At 39.3% G+C, this 23,199-nt stretch overlaps 1 protein-coding gene across 1 annotated transcript in view; it reads left to right on the top strand.

Moving 5' to 3' along the window:
- diaph3 (diaphanous-related formin 3) overlaps positions 1-23,199 on the top strand; it is a 214,110-nt gene that overhangs the window by 132,264 nt on the left and 58,647 nt on the right. The window contains exons 22-24 of the mRNA XM_079482660.1: positions 1,112-1,241; positions 7,824-7,947; positions 13,526-13,688. Coding sequence (XP_079338786.1) covers positions 1,112-1,241; positions 7,824-7,947; positions 13,526-13,688 — 417 coding nt within the window. The remainder of the gene's footprint in view (positions 1-1,111; positions 1,242-7,823; positions 7,948-13,525; positions 13,689-23,199) is intronic.

The raw sequence follows: 23,199 nt of genomic DNA on the forward strand, positions 1-23,199 counted from the left end.
AAGGTCTACATCTTCCATCCCAAAGCCTTTCAGAACATACATTTAAAGAAATGACACCGATAGAGGAGACTATGAAAATGGCTTAAATGAAAATGTTGATTTCTGCAATTGTATCTCTAATTGTTTGAGGCTCAACTGAAAAACAATTTTTACTTCATCTCTTTTCTTTCATTCACACCCCTGCCATCCCATCCAAAGGTAATTGGGCATCTACACCACCCAGCAGAGCCTAATAATGTTTGCTCTATCCATGTTAATCAAATGCTTTTCGTGCAGCCTTTTACAAAAGGCCTGTATCCTTCTGCCACAGTGATAATCATAACTGACAATGAAAACGTCTTGCTTTTCTGGTCCGGCTGCAATTTTGGTGTACTATCAAATTAACTTGTCAGACGTGAAGAAGGCCGCTGCTGATGGGTGCCTTCAAGAATCTCTCTCTCTTACTCCCTAGTGTTCTCTACACATTGTAGGAAAGAAAATATTTGGTTTTGTTGTTTCTTTGCTGTGAAGGGGTGATGGAAGATGGCTGTGCAGTTGCGTTGTCAGTCAAATTAGCATTAGTTTAGGCAAAGGCTAGTGCCCCAAATACAAGTTGTGCCTCAAATACAGCAAAGAAAACAAGTTCATATTCACTTACAATATGATACAACACTAATATTTGCACATGTAATTCGGAAAATTTTACACTTTTTTTATATCAGAACCTTGTCATGCTGTCAGTCTTTGACGCTGTTGGATGGCTTGTCACTCCTGACGTTTGATGTTGTTGAAGTTCAACAGACACAATACATGCAGAAATGTTGCTTGGATGGAAAGTAATCTCTTTTTTTTTCCTCGGCGTAAACATATGAAGAGTCCAGATGCAAACCTGTCTAAATACGTTAGACTTCATTTCCTTTAAATAAGCATTTTTATCAGACTCCCAGGTTCGGTGCCATTTATATGGGGTTGTTCTTACTCTTCTAGAATCCACAGGAAATAAGTTTTGAACCAGCATATTCCCTGATGGCTTATATTTTTTTATCGTGTGTTATTCATATTTAACTTGATATGACATTAATCAGATGATTTTTCCTTTTTTCCTTCCACTCTGTTTCGTTTGCCCTCCCAGCTGAAGGACACTAAATCGGCAGATCAGAAGTCCACTCTGCTGAACTTCCTGGCAGAGACGTGTGAGGAGAAATTTCCTGAAGTGCTCAAGTTTGTAGAGGATCTACAGCATGTTGATCGGGCTAGTCGAGGTACTGAAACATTCGTATGCACAGTTATGTGAATTTTTGGCCTTTCAGTAAACCAAAACTATTGTTGCACTTCATTACAATTTCCTTAGCTTTCCTACTCTTTTGAATTTCCTTTGTTTTACATGTGTCTGTCTCTTTTTCCTTTTCTCCACCTGACTTCATGTACCTGCCATGTGTCAACTTTCTCATTTTTCATTTATGATTTTCTATTAATCGTTGTAATGCGGTCGATTCTCAAACGTCATGAATAATTTTTTTTCTTTCTGATTTCCGCAAGCATTAAACATACTTATCATTTTGCTACTACTAATCTTCTCCACTAGATGTCACTTCTGTTTGTACAACGGGGATGTTACAACAGGATCCTATCGTTCATTCACTGCTTAATTAACATGGCGGATGAAATGCATAATGACATACAATGCGCCTTTTTTGGATAAACCTTAACTTTCATTCAGTGGGAAAATGTCGGCAGTACTGCCCCGTGAGGCGCGAGCGCAAGGTCTCGCTTTCCCTGGCACAGGGCTCGTCTCTCTCGCAGCATGACTTTATGCAGTGAGCAACAGGGAGAAGGAGCACATTTAATTGACCATAAAGCAGCTTATTCGAGAATAAAAAAATACAAAACTGTGTTCCATACAGAGTCACTGTTATGTTGACTGTTTGGATATACATGAACAGTTCGTCTGCGCATGATTTCATAGATAGAGGCTACGCTCTGTGTTGTAGCCAATATCACTGCTCTTTCACGTGTGTATGGGGATTTTGTCAGATGATGACAGAAACAGAATCAGACTGACTACAGAAACAGAAATATGTAAATGAGAACAGCTTTTTTGGGCAACAAGGTGTATTAAAATACAGAATGTTCAGAGAGTAGAAGCGAAACGAGTCTGAAATGGAAACTCAAAAACTATGAATGACAATGACGTCACAAATATGTTAATAAGCGTGTTACATCACCAAATGCCACATTGTCACAAATTCCTATCGGAAACATTGCGCAGTTGTGGCTTTTCATTACTTTTTATTAATTCACCATGGTAATCTGATGTTTTGCTTTTTTTAAGAAATATCTATATGATTTTTATCCGTATGCATGCATTGAACCGAATCTGGAATCTAATTGAATTGAGGGCTTGGAAATCGAAATTGAATATGAGCATCTGAATCGATACCCAGCCCTACAAAGAAGAGTTTAGAGCATGCAGATACTACTGTATTTCAATACACAGCCGCCAGTATGAGGCAGAGCGTTCTAACTATATTAGATGCGTGTTTAACCTGGATAAACAGAACGTTTTTTTAAATTCCTCGCCTCCAAGTAGCCCTTGAGACAAACATCTGACTTGCATTGGCCTCGAAAACACACACGCACCAACGTCTGAAACGAGATCTCGCAATGTACCTGATGTTTGAACTCTATACCGCAGTTTCTGCGTGTGCCGGTAATTTATTGTCGACTTCTATCAGTGTTAATGTCTTCTGCACTCCACGGCCTCATTTTGTTGCACACACTCTATTAGCAGCGCTGGGCACAGAGATAATGTCAGTCTCTGTGTGTTGGGGTGGGCGGGTCGGGATTTACATTGTGGAGACCAAAACACCTACATTTTGGGTGTCAGCCAACAATGAAATGGGCTTAATGAACGTAGTAAATGATGTCTTAATGGTATTGTAGTAATTAAGTCGTTTCTCTGAGGTTTGTATTAGGAGCAGGGTCAGAGTATGAGAAAATATCATAAGCTCATTATTAAAACAATAGAAGCCGGTGAAAAGTTTTGTGGCAAATAAAAGCTGGTATTTCCAGACAGTGTCTGTCTATCTGCCTGTTCATGTGTGCTTTAGAAGACAGAGGGAAGCAGGGTCCTGTTGTGTGAGGTCACATTGCCCTGGGCAGCCCTAAAGGCGGAATCACAGGGTGACCGGACCACCTCGCTGCATTACCGAATGCTTCTAGACGGTGGAAGAGAGGTTTTTGAGGGTGAGAGTCTGAATGTCTGTCAGCCTTTCAGAAGGTGATTAAAGGTAATATGAAATGATACTGACGTAGCATTTAACTTCTGTTACTTGACATTTTCTAGTTGAAACAGATGATTCCAAAAGAAATAATGTTGGGCGGGATCATTTGGGCTTGGAGTTTGATTGGATCATTAGACTGAGCTCTTAGGCTGTGATACTTTTGGGTAATAACATTTTCCTCTGGTTGTACAAGCTCGGTTGCATCAGTGGAAAATACAACTAGTTTTACAGGCTGAGAAAGTTTTGATGAATCATGCGTAATAAAAGCAGGGACATTTATTAAAGCTTTATCTACATCTGTGTTTGAGAAGCAAAATTGCGTTACTTGCAAAGTAGTTATTTTGCAACAATCACAATTTTAACACACGGCACTCTTTTGCACAAGTGGTTTACATGTCATGGCACCTGTCTACAGAACAACCCTGGCCACTCTATTTGACTGCTTGTTTTATAACGACATGGGCTTAAAAGACTAATGTGAGGCTTTCTCCACAGTATTTGATACTAATCAGGGCTGTGACGTTAACTTTTTTTGTACGTAGCACTGGTGCTACAGAGGTTTAAAGTTTTGTAGCACAGGCCAAACTGTTGTATAGCACAAGTATAAAAAATCTGTTATATTTGTTATATAGTGTTATATTAGAAAAAATTATACACATACACATTTTTTTGTGTAGTTTGTCACATAAATGGGCAGGTAACGGACAAACAACATTGATGTTACAGTTGGGTAAATTAGGGCCATATAATGGAGTTTCCCAAGTTCTTTTTTCCATTCAAATAAAAGTTCTGTGATTTTTCCATTCTTATACATACAATAATTATATATTTGTCCATATACTGTAGTATAATATAATGTACACTGGTAAACTGCAGTAAACTTCCTCCTTTTGCAGATACAATGGTGATTTTGAGATATAATATATGTATTGGTTTAGTAAATATAAGGATACTTTAGTAAATCGTAGTATTCTAGCAGTAAAATGCTAAACTATTTACACTATAGTAAATATTATAATACAATACAGTGTTTTTGATCTGACTTTTATTTTGACAGGTCTTCGCAAAGAGTGTGGTGTTGACGATATTTTTTTGCTAGCAGTGAAATGCTTATAAAATAATCTCTCAGATCAGCTGTGGGGATGGAGTTCATGTGAACATGTCCTCATATAGAGACGCAGACAATGTACGAGCGTTACACGCACATGGTAATGCCTTAAACAACTCATTCACATTCAAGCAAAACAAGCAGGTGACATGTTTAAAGAGCCGGATAGCGCCTCTGCTATTCCTCCCTGTTTCCACTTCACGGAAATCACAGTGCTCTAAATAGGGACTCAACACAGCAGGAAAACTAGTTTCAAACGCAAAAACAACTCAAATAGCACCATTGATTTACATCACGCGGCAAACACTTCACTCAAACAAGCGGCTCTGTCTAAAACACGTACAAAACTGTATCGCATGCATGCTACACGGTTCAATTCTTAGCACAGACAGATTTTTTAGTAGCATGTGTGACATATATGCACTATACAGCCCTGCTAATTATGTTATAATAATACACTCATTTATACTAGAGTTTTTTATTGCCTCTAACAGGACATGCATTCTTTATGGAGTTTTCTGTAATGTCCACTGTCTCTACTGAGTTTTATTACTTTCACTTTTTTTCTTTCTGTCCATCTCTTCCCCTCCCGTTCCCTATTTCATTAGTGCTGCCCGCTCTGGTACCCTTCATCAAAGCAGCAATGGCATTATGGGTAACCACACTGTGAATGTGTGTCCCTGCACTGCCCTCTGAAAACAGCCTTTGATTGTTTTACAGATATTACTTCCCTTTAGAGCTCACATTATGTGCTCTCTCAATGTGTGTGTACATGTGAGTGTCTTTCTAAGGGGCGGAGATGCTTTCATTAAGAATTAGCTCTTGCTGTTCAGTAACTGTTATGGTTTTGTATCTCATTGCGGTGTGGTTAGGTCTAAGGTGATTTTCTTCAATGGCTGCTAATGGATTGTGCATTAGAGCGTGTATCTTCTTTAGTTGTGTGGATGTGTTTTATCCCAAGTGCTTGCTTGCGGTTTTCCAAGCTCTGTTTTTGTGTTTTATATCTTGTTTTATATACTTTGTAACAAATTATGCCATTAATACAGATGTTCTTTACATGAACATTTATAACACACACGCAACTTTCCTGCAATACATCTCAATTATCTCACAGGCTCATTTTTCTTTGTCCCACACAGAATTAGCGCTGATGAGTCATATTCAAAATGACTTACAACTCTTATACAGCACTTTGTTAGTTTATTCTGACTGAATGGAGTGAAGACCAATACACAAATTCTGTACACAGTCTTTCCTCTCAAGAGCTTGCAAATCACCTTAGAACTGTAATAAATTACACACACATAATGCTCTCAAGTAGCCCTCCATCTTGAGTAAAGGTTTATACTTATCCCAAACACACACACATACACTTTGCTCACTGTGCAATTACTTCTCAAGAGATTTGGATATCGAAATGTGTGTTAGGTTTGTGTGTGTTTTACAGTGTATCAGTGCATGACTGTAAACTAGATTTAGTGATGTTACTAGACTATTTAGACCTTTTGAAGAAGAATTGAAAGACGAATTTGTTTCCTTCTAGCCTAGGTTATTGCCATAGTATGTGTGGTACCTTAAGAGTTCCGATCTATGCAGTTGTTAGGGTATACTGGATGGTATCCCACCGTCTCTAAAAATAGCTCATGTCTGGTATATGGAGAGGAGTTTTAAACAATTACGCCTGGAATCAAATCATATCCCCATTTAAATCAAAGAGCAGCCTACTCGTAACCCCCAAAAAATATTGTAGTAGACATGTTATAGGATGTCAAGACGCTGGACTCTTGGGTGGCACTTAGAGTGGCGATGCCAGCTGGCACGGTTCAATGAGACCAGATAGAGACATTTACCTCTATCTTTCCCTCTCTCGTTCTTTTTACATTGACTCCATCAGAGGGAGCTAGAGGTTGAGGATTATGCATTTCCCAACTTCCATTTCCACATCTATAAGCTGTTTAATACATACTTCTGCTTATGTGTAAAAGCATTCTGATCAAGCTTTGTGCCGTTCCTACACAATAAACACGTTATCATGTTATTTATTTAAATACTTTAGGCCAATATATGGAATAAAAGAATGTTTAGTACCTAAGTACATAGGTTATAACCATATAAATCATTAAGAGCTGAAAGAAAAGAAAGAAGTCCTACCTAAGAAGATTACCTTTTAAGTAGTTGAACATTTACACAATTCCTCATGAAAATGCATGCAAATATCCTGCAAAGCTGTAGATATTAAAGGCAATTCTCAGTCCATGAGGCTCAGTCGATGTGTCCCATCACATTAAGCTAACACTGTGCACGGAACATGATCATCCGCTCCAAACAGCCTCTGCCTAATCAAAACTGAGCTTCTTATTAAAGTCACATAATTACCTCATCAAACTACAAGCATACATGAGAGATGAGGGGAATAAAGACCCAGTTTTACATTATTATAATATGCAAGTTTAAAAAAAAAGTGATAAAAGGATAGCATTGCTATACGTGGGAAAGAAAACACAACATATCCTGAATTCCACCATGAATGAGTGTTCAGAGATCTGTGTAAGTGAGTGAAACAGTAATGTGATATCGATCTAACGTTGTGAAATCCGCAGCCTTTCTACACGGCACACAATCACTATGGCTGACAGCTGTGCATGTGTTTGGCTGCGCAAATTTACACTCGAGGAACAAACACGCATTGGATGTGCAAAACGCAGCAGTTTCCATGAAGCACAATGTTGCCATGGCAAAGTTTCCACATGTTACCACTCTGCTTTTCACACCTGAATTCATTAAACTGTTGAGACAGAAGAACCTGTGTATCTTAAAGAGTGTATCTTCAATACACACGATATAACAAGTACGACTACCAGTTCCTTGAAGGGGATAGTTCATAATAAAATTGTTTTTATTTAGTTTCAAATGCATATGGTTCTTTTAAAAGGAAATATATTATCATGAAGACTATTTCAAGACCAAAAATATTAGATTGGGCTCTTCAAAAATGACAGGATAGAGTTTTCTGCGTGTTATGTATATTTAAACTTGATGTCAGTTTACAACATGTTCAGTTTTTCAATCGAATATTGACTCACATTTATAGAAATTACCCATGTTTACAGTGCTCTGTGTCTCTCCTGGCAAACATGCCTGGCCTTAGCTGGCATTCAAGCGTTTGCCATTTACAGAAGAGTCAAGATGTCGGTCGCAGGGGATTGTTTAGAGCATGTGTTCTTGGTAAACGTTCAGAATTTTCATTTTGACGTGAACTTTTTTCAAAACATTCTAACTTTTCTTTCTGATGGCAAGAGTTCATTCTTTGCGTGTTGAGCTTTTGTTTACATCAGTTCTTTGCAAATGCAGAAGGAAAAATATGTATTTCCTCGAAACAATCATAAACACCTATTTTCTGTAAATAAAGTGTGCCAGTGAATTGTTTTAAATCTATTTGTTTTTGTGTCTAGTGTCAGCAGAAAACGTGGAGAAGAGTTTGAGACAGATGGAGATACATCTGCTGCAGTTGGAAAAGGATCTGGAAACTTTCAGCTCTACAGATGACCAGGACCTTTTCCACAGCAAGATGGCAATATCCTTTAATGTTCCATGTTGTTTCCTTATTTTAAAGTTATTCTTGTCATATACAGTTCTTTTATTTATTGTTCTGCTAGCAGCATTGTTATTTCTCGAACACATGGTGGTAACGTTTTCCAACACCCTTGTCTACAGCACACGCACGTAGTACAAAAATTTGAGTTTGTGTCACTGTGTGAATTATTTATTTGCATTGAGTTTTACCGGGCAGTGTGTGAAACAGAAGACAGTTTGATAATGGAGTCGTACTCTCATGTATTTGTTCCTCAGCTTGTTTGCTCTTTTCCCCACTGTATGTCATTGCATTCGAAACAGTTCCCTATGGTCTGGGTGTTGTCTCCTCCGCAAATGGCAAACGTTTGAATGTCAATGAAGGCCAGACTTGTTGCCAAGGGAGATATGAGGGGAGCTACCTGAATGAACGAAAGCTGAAAGAAACCCTTGAAAAATCGTCAATGAACATTTTGTGTGGTGTTTGTGGAGGACCGTGGAGTGTGCAGCCCACTGTGTGTCTTAAATACAGCACTTTATTTTCAATTTCTATGGTTCTACAAGGCATTACCGATAATCACAAATTTCACCTCCACTCTTAATGCGTTTTGATAGATGGATCCTGTTTTAGTGTGTAGTGCCCAGGATCCAACGAATGCCTAGGGTGGATGCTTGTGTTTTGGGCCTGACCCGGCTGCTCTACCCTTCATGCTGGCCTGCCTTGACTCTACCAGGGGAGGTTATTATCTTGCTCACCAGCCAGATAGTGGAGCGCAGTGGACTGTCTTCGACCCCACAGCTTTCTCTCACTCAGAGCTTTTTCATGCAGTCATTTTTCTGTTGCATTGTTTGCTTGTTTTGTTTGCTCTGATTTTGTTGTGGATGTGCACGTGCCAGTAAACTTCTTTAAGGGCTTATGGTCAACAAAGCTGAGACTTTCTGCAAGATGTAATGCCAGTTCAAGAAGCTCACCATTGTTAAATAGCAAAGGACTGTTTGCATGAAGTCATTCATCATTTACTCTACCTCATGTCATTCCAAACCCGTATGACTTTCTTCTGCAGAACACAAAACAATATATTTGAATGTTTAACCAAACAATGCTGACTTACATTGTATTCAAATGACACAAAACCACTCGTATTTCTCAAATTACTTGTTTTATACACTAAGAAGAAAGAAGAACCATTTTTGGTTCCACAAAGAACAATTTATTCAAGGGTTCTTTAAAGGGATGCTTTTGTCATGAATTACTCACCCTCTAGTTGTTCCAAACATGTATACCTTTCTTTGTTCTGTTGAATACAAAGAGAGTTTTTTTTAAATAATGGTTGCAAGTTCTGAAGCACCATTGACTGCCATAGTAGGCATTTAAATTTAAATTGTAATCAAAGGTGCCCCAGAACTGTTTGTTTTCCTACATTCCTCAAAATATTTTCTTATGTGTTCAACAGAACCAAAAAGGTTGTCCTATGGCAATCAATAATGTTTCAGAACTGTTGGTTGCTAACATTATTCCAAAACGTCTCTCTTTGTATTCAACCGAAACAAATATACATGTTTAGAACAACTAGAGGGTGAGTAATTCATGACATCATTTTCATTTTGGGTGGCGTATCCCTTTAAAGAACAGTCTATTTTTTACCTTTTCATAATCTGAAGAACCTCTTTTTCCACAAAGAACCTTTTGTAAAACAGAAAGGATTTTCAGATGTTAAAGGTTCTTTATGTAACCATTTAGGCAAAAACGGTTCTTCTATGGCAGGGGTGGCCAACTAGTCAGAGACTAAGAGCCACTTTTTTTTCTGTGTTACTGCAAAGAGCCACATCATACACATGGGTACACATTAACATCATCTTTTAATCATGTATGCACGCATTCACAGACCTCTGCTCAGCCAGATCTAATGAAAATAACCACACCAACATGATAATATCAGTAATTTTCAACAGTTAACATTGTGTGCTAACTTGTTCTTGCGAAGTTCAGTCCCTTTTGGAAATTCCTGTTCGATGTTACTGTGTGTTCACATGAGGCGTCAAAAACGCGCTATTCGCGAGTAGTTGGACGCTTGAACATTTTGTGTCATTCGTGCTATTCGCGCGTGAAATTCGCTTCACAGGAGGGGCTACGTCGTCTACGTCACTACTAGAGCAGGCTCCTGATTGGTTAACGCGGCGCAAATTTTCGCCAAAGTTCAGATTTTTCAACTAACGCAATTCGCGTCTTTCGCGCTGCCTCATTCGCGCCGCAAGCGCGTCTTTACATTGACTTAACATGTAAATCACTAGCGTTTGACGCCTCATTCGCGCCCGGTGTGAACACACAGTTAGGGTGGAGTGAGCGGAAGGGACGCTGAAGATTTGAAGCTTTGAAGAGCCGCATGAAACTAGTTAAAGAGCCGCATGAGGCTCGCGAGCCGCGGGTTGGCCACCCCTGTTCTATGGCATCAAAGAACCTTTAGAAGCATCTTCACTTTTTAAGAGTGTAGAAGAAAGTCAAATTTGGTTTGTAATGCCGTGAGGGCAAGTAAATGATGCAAGAGTTTTCTTTTTTGGGGGTGAACTATCCCATTGAAAATGTTGTGTACTGATTATTTTATGCAAGAAAGTGAGTGTGGTTTAGAAGTTTGTGTACAGTATACAGTATGAGAGTGTCTCACAAGCTCAGGTGTACTGGCTCAGGGGTCAGCCATCAACCTCCCTCTCTTTATTTAGTTTAGCTGTCCGTCATTTAGAACAAAAAACACAATCCACCTTTCTCTTTCCCTGCTGTAGTTAACACCACTCACAGGTTCTCTCCATCCCCTTAGCTCTTAGCAGCAGAAACCAGATCCGGATTCAAGTTAATGAAGTGTTATCTCTCTCTTTCATACACCGTCTGTCCTTTCATTAGGTGAGCTTGTCCCCTGCGTTCTGTTCTTTCCCTAATCAGAGAGCTGAAGCAGGTGTGTTTGGAGGGCGTGAATGAACTCCGAGCATAAAAGACGGCAGAGGAGACGCACGAAGCAGGTCTGCGTGCATATGTAGGAGGATGAACTCCCCGAAGACTTGACGGGTGGGCTGATCAGGCGCAGGCTTTTTGGCCCGTCTGCCTTCACCATTAATGTCTTTATCGTGAACAAGTCATGGTGGACCTGTTATAGTGTGTCTTGGTCGGAAATGTGTTAGATAGAGATTACGGTACAGTCTCTGGATGTCCACTTGTTATCAGAGTTCAGCCTAATGGTCACTTACCTGCCATAGCCAGACCTGATTATGCGGCTGAGGTGAGCAAACAAATGCACTGTTGACTGGTAAAACAGTCGTTAATCTGGAGTGGGGACGCAGTTTACTTCAGCACAACCATACAAAACGCTGAACATATAACCGCACACCTGTCATCTCCCACTGCATTGATTCTTAGCTTGCGACAAAATGTCAAATTTACTTTTAATTCTTATTGGGTCATGAGTAGCAAGGACAAAATAATAAAGGCAAATGATGAAATGCAACTAACCATGTAATCATCTATTGTGAGGACTGCCAAGTAAAAAGGGTAAGTAACTTTAAAAAGGGAAGGAGAAAATTTGTCCTATATCTTTTATTGTCGATGTCAACGGCTTGCGTGTCCAGTTAGATAAATGCATCGCTTGGTAGACTGCCATGAACATATGAACTAAACTACGTAGAGTAGGCAGCCACACTAAATTCAGGTTGACTTATTGCAAGGGTAACCGTGGTTTGTGCCAAACAAGGTGATTTATGCAGTGAATTATTAAGAGTGAAATATAAGAGACATGTACAAACCAAGACTCAATAATTTTGCGTATTGTCAGGCTTGTGCAGTTCTTGATAATATAAGAAAATGTCAGCCTTTGATATTAAGTACATTTGGTGTTGTTGCGTCAACACTTGGTGTTTAATATAAATGTGCGTCCTGATAGCTCATACACACTCACACTGAAGTGAAATGCAACGGGTTTTACACACAATGAAACTCACGTAGCAACTACAAACACTGGTTTTTTGGACACACATTTTCAGGGAGGTGGATGCAGGCTGCAGCCTCAAAATGGATTATTAATTAAAACCACATCAAAGTCAGAATGTTAGTTCTGATATTTGAAGAAAGGCTTGCCATCTTTGCACAGATGTTTCTGACCTAACAGCAAAGGATTAGACCCAGATTATTTTGCTTTCATGTTTTTTTGCGTGCAAGTGTCTGAGCATCAGTGTGTGTGAGACGTGGAGCCAAAGTATATGTTTAATGTGACTCAGTGAGGCTTTGTTTGTGTGTTTCATATCCTAATGACCGTAGCTAATCCGCAAATTGTTGTGATGTTTCCTGTCCCATTGTGTTGATACGAAGATTTTCCTTTGTTTTCCCCTTATCCATTTTCTTTTTCTTCGTGCTGGTCATAGATTTTTTTTCTTTGCCTGCCTTTATGTAGATAGTTACTGTTCAATTCCCATTCTGATGGGAAAACTTTGATCTCCATCAAAGATTTTCAAACCTCCGTCATCCAACAACAGGTCTTTGTTCCCAACATGTTATGCGTGCACATGCGCATATATGTGCATTTGTTGTGCGCGCAATCTTGAAAGGATAGTTTCCACAAAAACATTCTCTAACTTGCTTACATGTTGTTCCAAACCCATGTGCTTCATATAGACTACTTTTTTTTGCAATTTTTGGAGTGACATTTCTCAATTACAGTAAAAAAAGTGGCCAGTATATGTACATTTTCTGTTCCATTGCAGAAAGTAAGAATGAAAAGCTTGGAACAACATAAGGTCGATTAAATTAGTAGACTTTTTGTCAATTGTGGGTACACTGTTCCTCTATAATGAAATAGACCAGAATTTTATAGAACTTTGAGAGTGGGCTCTTTTAATTTTGTTGCCAACCTCATAACAACATGTAGCCACTTATTTCTGACATTTTTGCTTTGGCAAGCGCCATTTAAATGATCTTCAGAAAAGTGTAAGAATCTAGTTTCTTTCAGTTCGCATCTGATCTGGAGACATTTATGAATCCTGTTGTGACTGTTCAGTTTGGCTTTCCATATGGAACACCATCAAAACATCAGCCGTTTAGGTTTGCAGCCCACATGCTGCTATTATATCTACAGTAAACACCAGTCATTGTGGAACATAAATGCTTGTTTAAATGGCTTTTCTACATTTACTGCAAGTGCAATTGAACTATCTATAATTATATTTATTGGCGAAAAAAGGGCCGGTGTCCATACATCCCAATAAATTACATGTTTTAGCATCATACTGTACACACAAGCGCAGTTTTAATCGGATAAAGAGTTGCCGTTGATACAGTTTCTAAATCTGTGCAGTTATTAACCGTAATAAAAACCATAAGACTAGCTTTAGAATGGGTTTTGGGTTCTGTTTAAGAGAGTTACGTAACTAGTTGAAGTATACTGTGAAGGGGTCAGTAGGTTTTACAATATATCTGTGGCGGGACCTCTGCCAAGTTTGGACAGTGACAGCTGTATTCCACTATAGAAATGAAAATGTGTTCATACATTCATTGTTTTTTCACTCCATCTTTTCGGTTTAAGACCTTCACGATAATTCCTCACAGTTTCTCTACACAAGCGAGAGTTCAATACCAGAAGCTGGTGATCATGAATGGCAACATGGTGACTCTCTATCTCAACATGCTGGAGTATTTTGCTATCGACCCCAAGAAGACCTCGGTGGAGGAACTTTTTACCGACCTCAGCAACTTCAGAGCCATGTTTATGGTAAGCCACCCTTTTCTGTCCTGATCTATGTGTGCATGGGTTTTCCTTCGCTGCTCATGCTCTCGCAGTGCAGTTATACCATAGAGTCATGTCAGTGCCGGGTTGAGACCAGCTCGTGTTCACAAGATCTGCAGCTTTGCAATGGCCCCATACCAGCTTCTAGAATAACCTGTCTTTACCAAGTATAATCTGGGTATTTTCTCTTCCAGCCTTGAATCCTCACTGACCCTGTGTATGTTATCAGAAGTATTAACTCACTGCTGGACGGGGCAAGGAATGCTGGGTAATTTGCAGCAAAATATTGCTTGTCCAGATTACACAAACACATTCGAGGCTGAGAGCTTTCTGTTTTTCTGTGTGTGTGTGTGTGTTCTCAAACACTTTCCTCATTCCTATTCTGAAGGTTCTAGTGCACTAATCTGACGAAAGGGAAGCCGCCTGTCTCCTTTATGAAAAGCCATTTGAAATGCAAAGTTATTTTCCACTTGGCTGCTACAATGATGAGACGAGTCTCGTCGCCTTTATTATTTTAAATGATTTCATGATGGAAATGCTGAAATTTAGGGAATGAGCTGACGGTAGGTCCACCATCAGCTGCATGATAATGCACTCCTGTGGTTCGTCTTTGAAACCTGTTAAAGAGCGTGGAACTGGAACTGGCAGTCTCAATGAGCAGTTTGCACTGTGCTTTTCCTTTGCAACAAAGGCGGAGATAGAAGGTGCTATTGAAGTAAATTAGTTGTCTGAAAATGCCTATATATCTTCATTATTTTCTTTGCTAAATGGTCGACTTTAATGTATACAGTATGATATATCTATTCACCAGTGAGAGCATTTATTTTTCAGATGTATAATTCTTTGGTCTTATCGCCAAAACCTTTATTGCACTGCTGTGAATCATCATTACGTGACTGTTGGCAAGGGTTTAGACAAGCTGCATTACCTGCATCGTTTACAGGCACAAAATAAACAGATACATTTATAAAAAAATCAGCTAACCTGTTTTCACGTGTTTACATGCATATTAATAAAAAGGCTACGCAGAAAACCGCATTTACATGGAAATTTGAGAGTTGCAAGGTTTCTCGCGTGCAGAGTTTGCACCATTGATAGTTTGTTTAGTAATTAATAATGCCAAGTGAAATCGGAAAGGAGCTGCATTTTTATATATCTTATGTCCGCAGAACCCGCATACACAACAATAGCCTTTCATGTCACTGTTTCGACATCAATTGCACATTTCGAGAGTTATTTTACTGTGACTAATGCGCTGTCAGACATGTGCACATAAACAAAACTGAGAGAAATCCGGTAAAGGTGTTTACAGCTTATTAAGCGTAACCAAAAAAGTAAAACTGTACACGTAGACACACTTAATTTCTAAATGTCAAATATTTGGTTTGTAATAACCAGTAGTCTGTGTAGCCTACAGTACGTCAGAAAAATAAAGCCAGGTCAGAAGCACATCAAGTTTAATGGAAGAATACAAACAAGCTTTGTTTTCTTTGTAGTGACAGGCCGTGATGATTCACACACATTCCATTTTCCATTTCATCTTGACATATAAATAATAAATAAATACTTTATCTTCTCTAAATAAAGGGTGTTTTATCTGGCTGTTAAAGGGTTCTGGCCTATCACATGCCAGATTTGATCTTTTTCTGTCCTTTTCTCTCTCGTCCTCTCCTTTTTTTCCCTCTTTCAGCCCTTTTCCAGGTCAGTAAGTTTTCAGGCCTCAGAAGCAGCTTGTTTAAATCAATGTTCTGGAGTGGCAGGGGACCAGCTGTAGAACAGGGGGCTACACACCCACCTTACTGCAACACGTCATGCACTCAAACATTCCTGCACAGCAAACGTTCATACACATGCGGACGTGCAACCATGCATGCTTAGTCATGGCATCTCTCTCTCACTGTCTTTGCTCTGACTGTTCTTTCTCCATAGTGACATTGATGTGACGTCTGTGTTTTGGCTATTGCTGCCGTGATTCCCAGAAGTGAAGACTTACAAACAAACACACACAGGTTCCACCCCTTTTAAATCCCATGTTCCCATTCTCTTTATTAGAGAGAAAAAAGTGACAGATATGAGGAAAGAACAGACAAAAAAAAAGAGTAGGCTGACAAATATTGGAGTCATACTAAGAATTTAATAAAAAAAGAAAGTAATAATGCCCCTGCAGCAGCAAATGCCCATCCACGGCAATCAGACGGTTGGGAATAATTGAATTTGCGGGAAAAAAAAGATTTCACCTCTCCTTGCATCCTTTCTCTTATTCTGCATATACTATAGGTTCATCAGTAAAGAAATAAGCCCATATATGCTCAGACATTCTGTACAGGTGATGAATGCTCCTCTAATGCTAAAAAAGCTGTTTAGGTTGGCAGCTTTGACTCTAAAATGTGTATGTTGCCCCAAAATGCCTTCTAGGGAGATAGCTTTGATTCGAGCATTTGAGCCTCCTAATGGTGCCCCAAAATGCTTCTAGGTGTAGAGCTTTGATGTGATCATTTGAACACCCCTGTGAGTTCTGCTGTAGGATGCTTTGATTTGGTAGGCCATAAGTGCTGTCTGGGTTTATGTGGGACACACACATACCATGCATTTCTACCACAATTGCCAGATCCCATGCATTTTCTTTATGTATGCATGTTATTGGGTGGCCAAATCTGCTGCATTAGAATTTAAAGGCTTCATGGCCACATTGTGAGCCGTGCTTTTTTAAAAATTAAATCGCGAGGATTTGAGACGGGATTCTTAGGCAACATAATAGTAATTTGATTTCACACCTCGCTCTAAGCTGCTGGATGTTCTGGGGAATTTATAAGATACAAAAAAATGCCTAAAAGGGGGTGAATTGTTTAAAGCAGCTAGTTAATTATGAGGCTAAAGAGCAAGATAGTTGTGCAAGCTGATTCATTGCTGCAACGAAAACTGTGCCTCTGATCATATCCCATAATCCAGTTCTGTGGGCGTTGCTGTGGCAACCTGCCACACTCTTTCATTCGTACAATGAACCTTTGACCTCTAGCCGGCAACTCTGCCTTATCAGCAAATACCCACTATATTAAAATGCACCCACATCAAAGCATTTCAATGTTGCTACGGTTTTCTTTATAGGAGACCAACCACCGCGTGATGGAGTCAAGGTGAACCTCCCACCCCTACACAGGACATCTGTCACACACGGTTCATTCTGCTAACACTCTGAGATCCTAATGTTGAAATGCGCTCGCTCACTCTTAGCTCTGCTTGCACTGGGTGCTTGTCATTTTACACTGAACTATGTCTGTTTGGGAGTCTTTTAGTGTACGTCAGTGTATGAGCATTCCCTCTCTGCTCACCCACCCGTTTGAAATAGACCAGCAGCAGTTCGGCGGTGCTGACAGGAATCCAATTGACCGTGGCTAATGGTAGACAGACAAGGGAGAGTGGGTGAACACGCCATGACCTGCAGGCGGAGAGAGGGGGAGAGAATAAAATGGAAAATCAGCATGCTCTCTTTTCTTTTTGTTTCTACCCAAAAATGTGTATTTATGATGTTTATTTTATTGCACATTAACATGCATAGCCTGTCCTTTCTATGAAGTCAGGTGCAAAAGTCAGTTCTGAAAAACTGGTTTTAGTTCAGTAAATTGCATAATTCATCTAAATTACAATGGCTCTTTTCCAGAACCTACTGTAGTGAGCTGCGTTCTCATCATTTGAATGATTCCTAGTTCCAAAACAGGCTGTTTTTCAAAAGATATCCAGTAACATTATGCTACCTTCATACGAAACTGAAAGCTGAGGCAGCATGACATGTATCTGTTACTGAGAATAGAATCTTCGAATGTATGGCAATCTCAGTTGAAATGTATCCCAGGTGTCTGATAGTGTACCTGGAATGTGTTGAGTATATTGGTTAAAAAGACACTTTCATTTCAGTACTAAAGAGCATTAATTAAAAATAGTTCAAGCTAGACTTGAAATAATCTAAAACAAAAATTGACTATTAAAGTAAAGCGGATTAAACATGGTATTATTTATCGTTGAAATTAGTCACTAGGTTCCAGTTCTATGTAGATGGCATGCGGACTTGAAAATGATTTTAAAGCAACAAGATAAAAGCATGTCACTGCGCATATGCGCTTTTGTGTCCCAAGCTTAACTTCCGGTACACATTCGCAAAGAAAAGAGTCCTTGTAGATTATTTCTGAATACAATCAAAATAAATAAGTAAATTACATTAGCCAGCAAGTTAAAAGTTTGGCTAGCTTTGTGTTACCAGCAAAATAAAGATTTCTTGGCTGAACATAAATGCGAAGTTACAACCCATTCAACTAATTGTCTATTTAATAAAATGAATATATAATAATGAATAAAGTTGGTTAATTTTATTGTAAAGTAAAATATTATTATAAATAAAAATAAATTGATTAAAATATAAATAGTTATATATAATATAAGCCACCAGCCAGACCAATAAACAAACATGGAGCGGAAATTAATCGCGTGGGTCCAATGCAAACATCTATAATGTGATTAGTAATGTTCAGGTAAGATTAAACTTGTGTAAATGTCTTACAGTTTTGTTAGGTAAAACAGAGAGGCAGCGCTGCTAAGATTGATAGTGACTGTTTAATGTCTTTGCTAAATTCTGTTAAATAAGACCTGGTGGCCTGCTATTAAGCTCTTCCCATTAAGACTCCTCCAGACCCCTAATAAGTCAAATCGCCAAAGGCAATTGATGCACACTAAATCTAGATATTACACAGCGCATTTCATATGAAATTAGTTTCAGTTAACTTGTTTTTTTATTTTGTTCTGTGATGTCAGTCGGTGGTTCAGCGGTTCATCTTTCACACACATGTGACCTATATTTGTCCATGAGAAAGTTTGAAGACTAACTGTGGTGTTTTTTTTCTTTGAACTTTTTGCGTTCAATTTTTCTGCTGTTTAATGCAAACAAAATGAAGCCAAAGCAATTACTTTAGTGAAATTAGCTCCGTTCACTGTAACCCTCTGTAGCGGGTCTGTATCTGCCTGAATTGTCTCCTGTCAAGCCGAATTGGGCGCTAGCGAGCAGAGAAATAGCGAGGCCCTCAGTCCTGGCACGACTGCAGTAATTAAGTTCAAACGATGGCTGGAAAATGGAGACCGGCTCTGTAATGAGAAAACAGACAATTTCAGGGCGAGTGAGAACGCAGAGTTTCGTCCTAATTTCTGCACCCTGTGTTTATCGCTTTCCCCTCGCTCTCCACCTTAACAGAGTTAAAGGCAGTTTATGCAGATGAGAAGCGAGGAGTTAAATCCTCGATTGGTTAGCTGTGTTATGGGAGAGTGGGCGGGGTCTAATCAGACACATTGGGCTTGACAGAAGAGGAATGGATTTGCAGTGAGAACGTCTTCATCAGATTAGCGCAGGGTTATTCGAGGTAGACATGCAGCTGTTGTGATCTATATTAAGGCATTTCTTATGAGAGCCTCAGCTCTGTACTCGGAGTTTGCCAAGCATCAATCATTCCTAACAGCATTTTAGACTCTTTGCGACACACTTTGTTCAGTTCACATGGAGCCGCGTCTCACGGTTAACCCAGGGATTTAAATAGATTCAAAGAAAAACAAGCGCAAAAGTTTTGCAAAGTGAAAAAAAATAAATGCAGGCAATTTGCACAGATGTGTCTTTTCAGCAGGCAATGACAAATGCAAGCTGTTCGCTCTCTGTTACAGCTGCTGAGCGTTGACACAACATACTGTGTTACTACATACGCCATCCTCAATAAAACATTAAGGGGTTTTCTCTTCGTTTTGAGAACCAGTTGAAAATCATTTAAATCCGTGTCTTTATGTAAGCTGGTGTAGATGTATTTTTAAATGTTCAACAAATAAGGTTCATCGCTAATTTTCAGACATGTTTATAGTGGGTGAACATTGTACATTGTCGGATGCTTCCACTGTAGACAGCTTAAGTCCTTTTAAAAGGGCTCATTTGACTTTTGTTTTGCCTTTTTGTTTGCAGTGTAGCCAGACACAGACGCCAACGCCTAGTATCATCAAGAACATCCAAAGAAAGCAAGGCCCATCAGTGTAGATTGTGCAGTAATGGTGTGTAATGGTGTGTGGGGGCCACAGAGATGGATAGTGTATTCAGAGGAGTTTCCTCCGCTCAGCTGTGTGTGGGATTTTCCCCTTAACCCCTCATCAGTCATTTACACACAGATGCTGACTGGCTCAACGGCCAACAAAACTTGAATGTATGTGCGTAGCCGGCATCCTCATTCTCACCCATCCCTGATGTAGAAAAACAAATGCTCTGATGCTGACCCGCTCACAATTACCACCGGAAAATCATTAAGTTGCAGTTATCGGAACAGTCCAGTGTGTGCTTTGAACCCTCTTGAGTTTTGTTTGTGTTACATTTCTCGCTTTTGAGCAAAAGCTTTCAGATCAGAAGGTCTCAAGCAGAGCATCCAGACTTTTGCATGTTGTTGTTTTATGTATTATTTACAGTATGCACTGGTCTGTTGCATATGATTTAGAAAGTGCATGAAAGATGACAATTTTATCCTGAAAAGTCATAACAGCACATCCTCAGCTTATGTAAGTTTTGCATATCGCTGCTGTCCTTCTGAAACCTCGTATATCGAAATATAATGATTTTTGGCATAAATCATTATTATTAGTCACCCTTAAGGTTTGTAACATGGTTTTGCAAATATATAACCAATAAAACGTATAAAAATCATTTTCAAAATTACTGTGTTTTTTCCAACTCCTGAAAAATAGCAAATTTTGACATAAGAGCTTACATTTTCATTTACGCATTTGGCAGACGCTTTTATCCAAAGTGATTTACATTGCATTATACATTGGTATCTGCAATCCTTGGGATCGAAACCACAACCTTGCGTTGTTAACGCAATGCTCTTACCACTGAGCTACAGGAAAAAGCTTTAGAGTTTTAGAAAGGACAGTCGCTTTGTTTTTCTGAGCTGTTATTAAACATCTAGCAATTAGTTTATGCAGCGTGCAGGTAAGGCCCATCTGCCGTTGTACACCAGAGCACTGTTGTTTTAATCGTTTTGACTCTGAACACTTGTACCAACAATCTCGCTCTACATTGCTATTGATGCTTTACCCACTTGGTGAGAGGAGGTGGCATTGACTTTCCTGTCAAACGTGGTTCAGGTGAGGCCACCAGGCACAAAGCAGAACACAATAGATAAGACCTCCATCTGTGTATTTATTTTGAATTGATGAAACGGCATCTGTGCGATTCTGCCATATCCACCTGCTGAGAAACCGGGTCAGGGCACTAGCGACATCACTTCCTGCTGAGGGGGACTAGGAATAGAAGCAATTTGGAGTCAGATTTTTCACACAAACTGCTCTTAGAGTCCTGCATTGGCGGTTAAGTGTGAAGGATTTAATTGCTCCGTTTGCTCCCTTGGGAAGTGTTGTTTTTAGGTCCTAATTTACTATTTTAAATCAGCACAAGTCGACTCCATCTAGCACATCAGATTTGTTGAAATTAGCATTACGCCGGCATCAGCAACACCCCGAGGAGCTATAAGACAGTCTAATGAAAGTTTGAAGTGTTGTCGAGTTTGACCCTTGTGATGGAAGGGCACGGTCATTATGAATCCCACTCTTGTATTAGCGTTGATATTGATGTCCATGCTACAAAGCGCGAGGTCACACGCCGCTGCTTTTCATTCTCCCCTAATTCTAATGAAAGTGTTTAAAGCGCTCGGTGTGTGCGTGCAGTCATGGGGCTGTGGAGAGGAAAGCTGATTTGGCCCACCTTCCATCTTACTATCCTGTTCCCCACGTCAGGATTTACTGTGATCGCAGACTGTGTCGGTAATCCGCCGAACGCAACGGGGAATAAGCCTCGTTATCATGTGACTTATAGGCTGTCCTTGCCCACCGTCAATAGCCATATTTCCTGCTCATTTAAGGGGCCACTGCTGCAGGACCTGCTGGAGGTCTGTGAACTGTACAGCAAATAGACACCAATGTCTGCTTTAGCTATTTACTAGGGGCTTTTTTGCCAATCCCACAATCCTCTCTGAGAGCAGGTTTGACGAGAGTTTTCAACAAGCAGAGTGAGTATTAGATGAATTGGTGAGGTGTGGTTAAAGGACATTGGGTAACAGGATGAACATGGTCTTTAACTTGTGCTGTCATATAAAATATAATATACGGCTGTGTATGTGTGTAATTATATCATCATTTCAATATGTCTTGTGGTCCAATCGATAAGATTAGTGCTATAAGAGTTTTACTAGCTTTGTCAAATTGAATCTCGCAGCCTATTTGTCGTGCTCTTCTACTGTTATTTCTTATTTCTCTTATTTCTGTTATTTGTTATAGATGCCTATGGTGCAGGCACAATACCAGGTTTAGTCTTAACACAACAGAAAAGTTTTATTTTCCTGTTCAAGAAAAACAGCATGCAGAAAAGCAGCATGTAAACAAGAAGTATATTTGTCAATTTGCCAAGTAAAGTGGGCTTCTTTTTGACAATAGTGGAACAAATTGTGCTCCGTGCAGAATTAACTTTGTATTGTTTTGCAGTGTATTCTTACATTATATAACAATGAACAGTTTAGTTTTTCAGCATTTATTAATCCTTGTTAATGTTAGATCATGTCTAAACAGTTATTCATGTTGCATTAACTAATGTTACGGATTTTAATTATGTATTAGTAAATGCTAAATAGAACATGAACTAACATTAATAAATGCTGTATTAGTATTGTTCGTTGTAGGTTCATTTGAGCTAATGCATTAACTTAATGTTAATAAATAGATCCTTATTTTAAAGTGTGACAATTTTTTTGTATAGCAAAATGTTGTTTTATAGCCAGTACATTAAATGCATTTATTTAACTTTTAGAAATATTGTGTGTGTGGGGGGGGGGGTGCACATTTGTGTGGGTCTGGTAAGCCCTAAAGTTTGGGGACCAAATGTCAACAACATTTGGGAACAAGTTTATTTGTCACCTTTATTTTTTCAAACTTTGATAAAGTGAAAATGCAGAAATGCAAGGGTTTAAGAGTAGGGTGAGGGGATAGGGTACAAATACAGTTTCTACAGTTTAAAATCTCATGTCTAGGAAAAGTCTGCAAAAAACATGGGTGCACCTTCTGGGATGAGCTGAATCTCCATCGTCTCTCGTTTTTTATGCCTTTTCTTATTAAACCCGTTCGTCATTTGCCTGTTCCACTCTACGTTTGTGTGAGGTGTGTCACCGGCTCTGTTCTGCACACTTACAAATACATCCATTATCTGGAGAAGGCTTTTAAGGCTTGAGTGAGAAAGAGAGCAGAAGAAAGAGGCATATGAAGTGTTAGGACAAGGTGACTGCTCTAATGATGTTTCTTTCTGATAGCTTGTTCTGATTGTCTGAGTGTTCTTACATCTGGAAAAGTAGCCCTCATCAAACCAAAAGAGGAGTTATAGATTTCTAAAAACACTCTTCGACCGCTAATGGTCCTAAAAGAAAAGAAAACGAGGTAGTTT

The sequence above is a fragment of the Barbatula barbatula genome, assembly GCF_947034865.1.
Source record: "Barbatula barbatula genome assembly, chromosome: 20".
Lineage (NCBI taxonomy): Eukaryota > Metazoa > Chordata > Actinopteri > Cypriniformes > Nemacheilidae > Barbatula > Barbatula barbatula.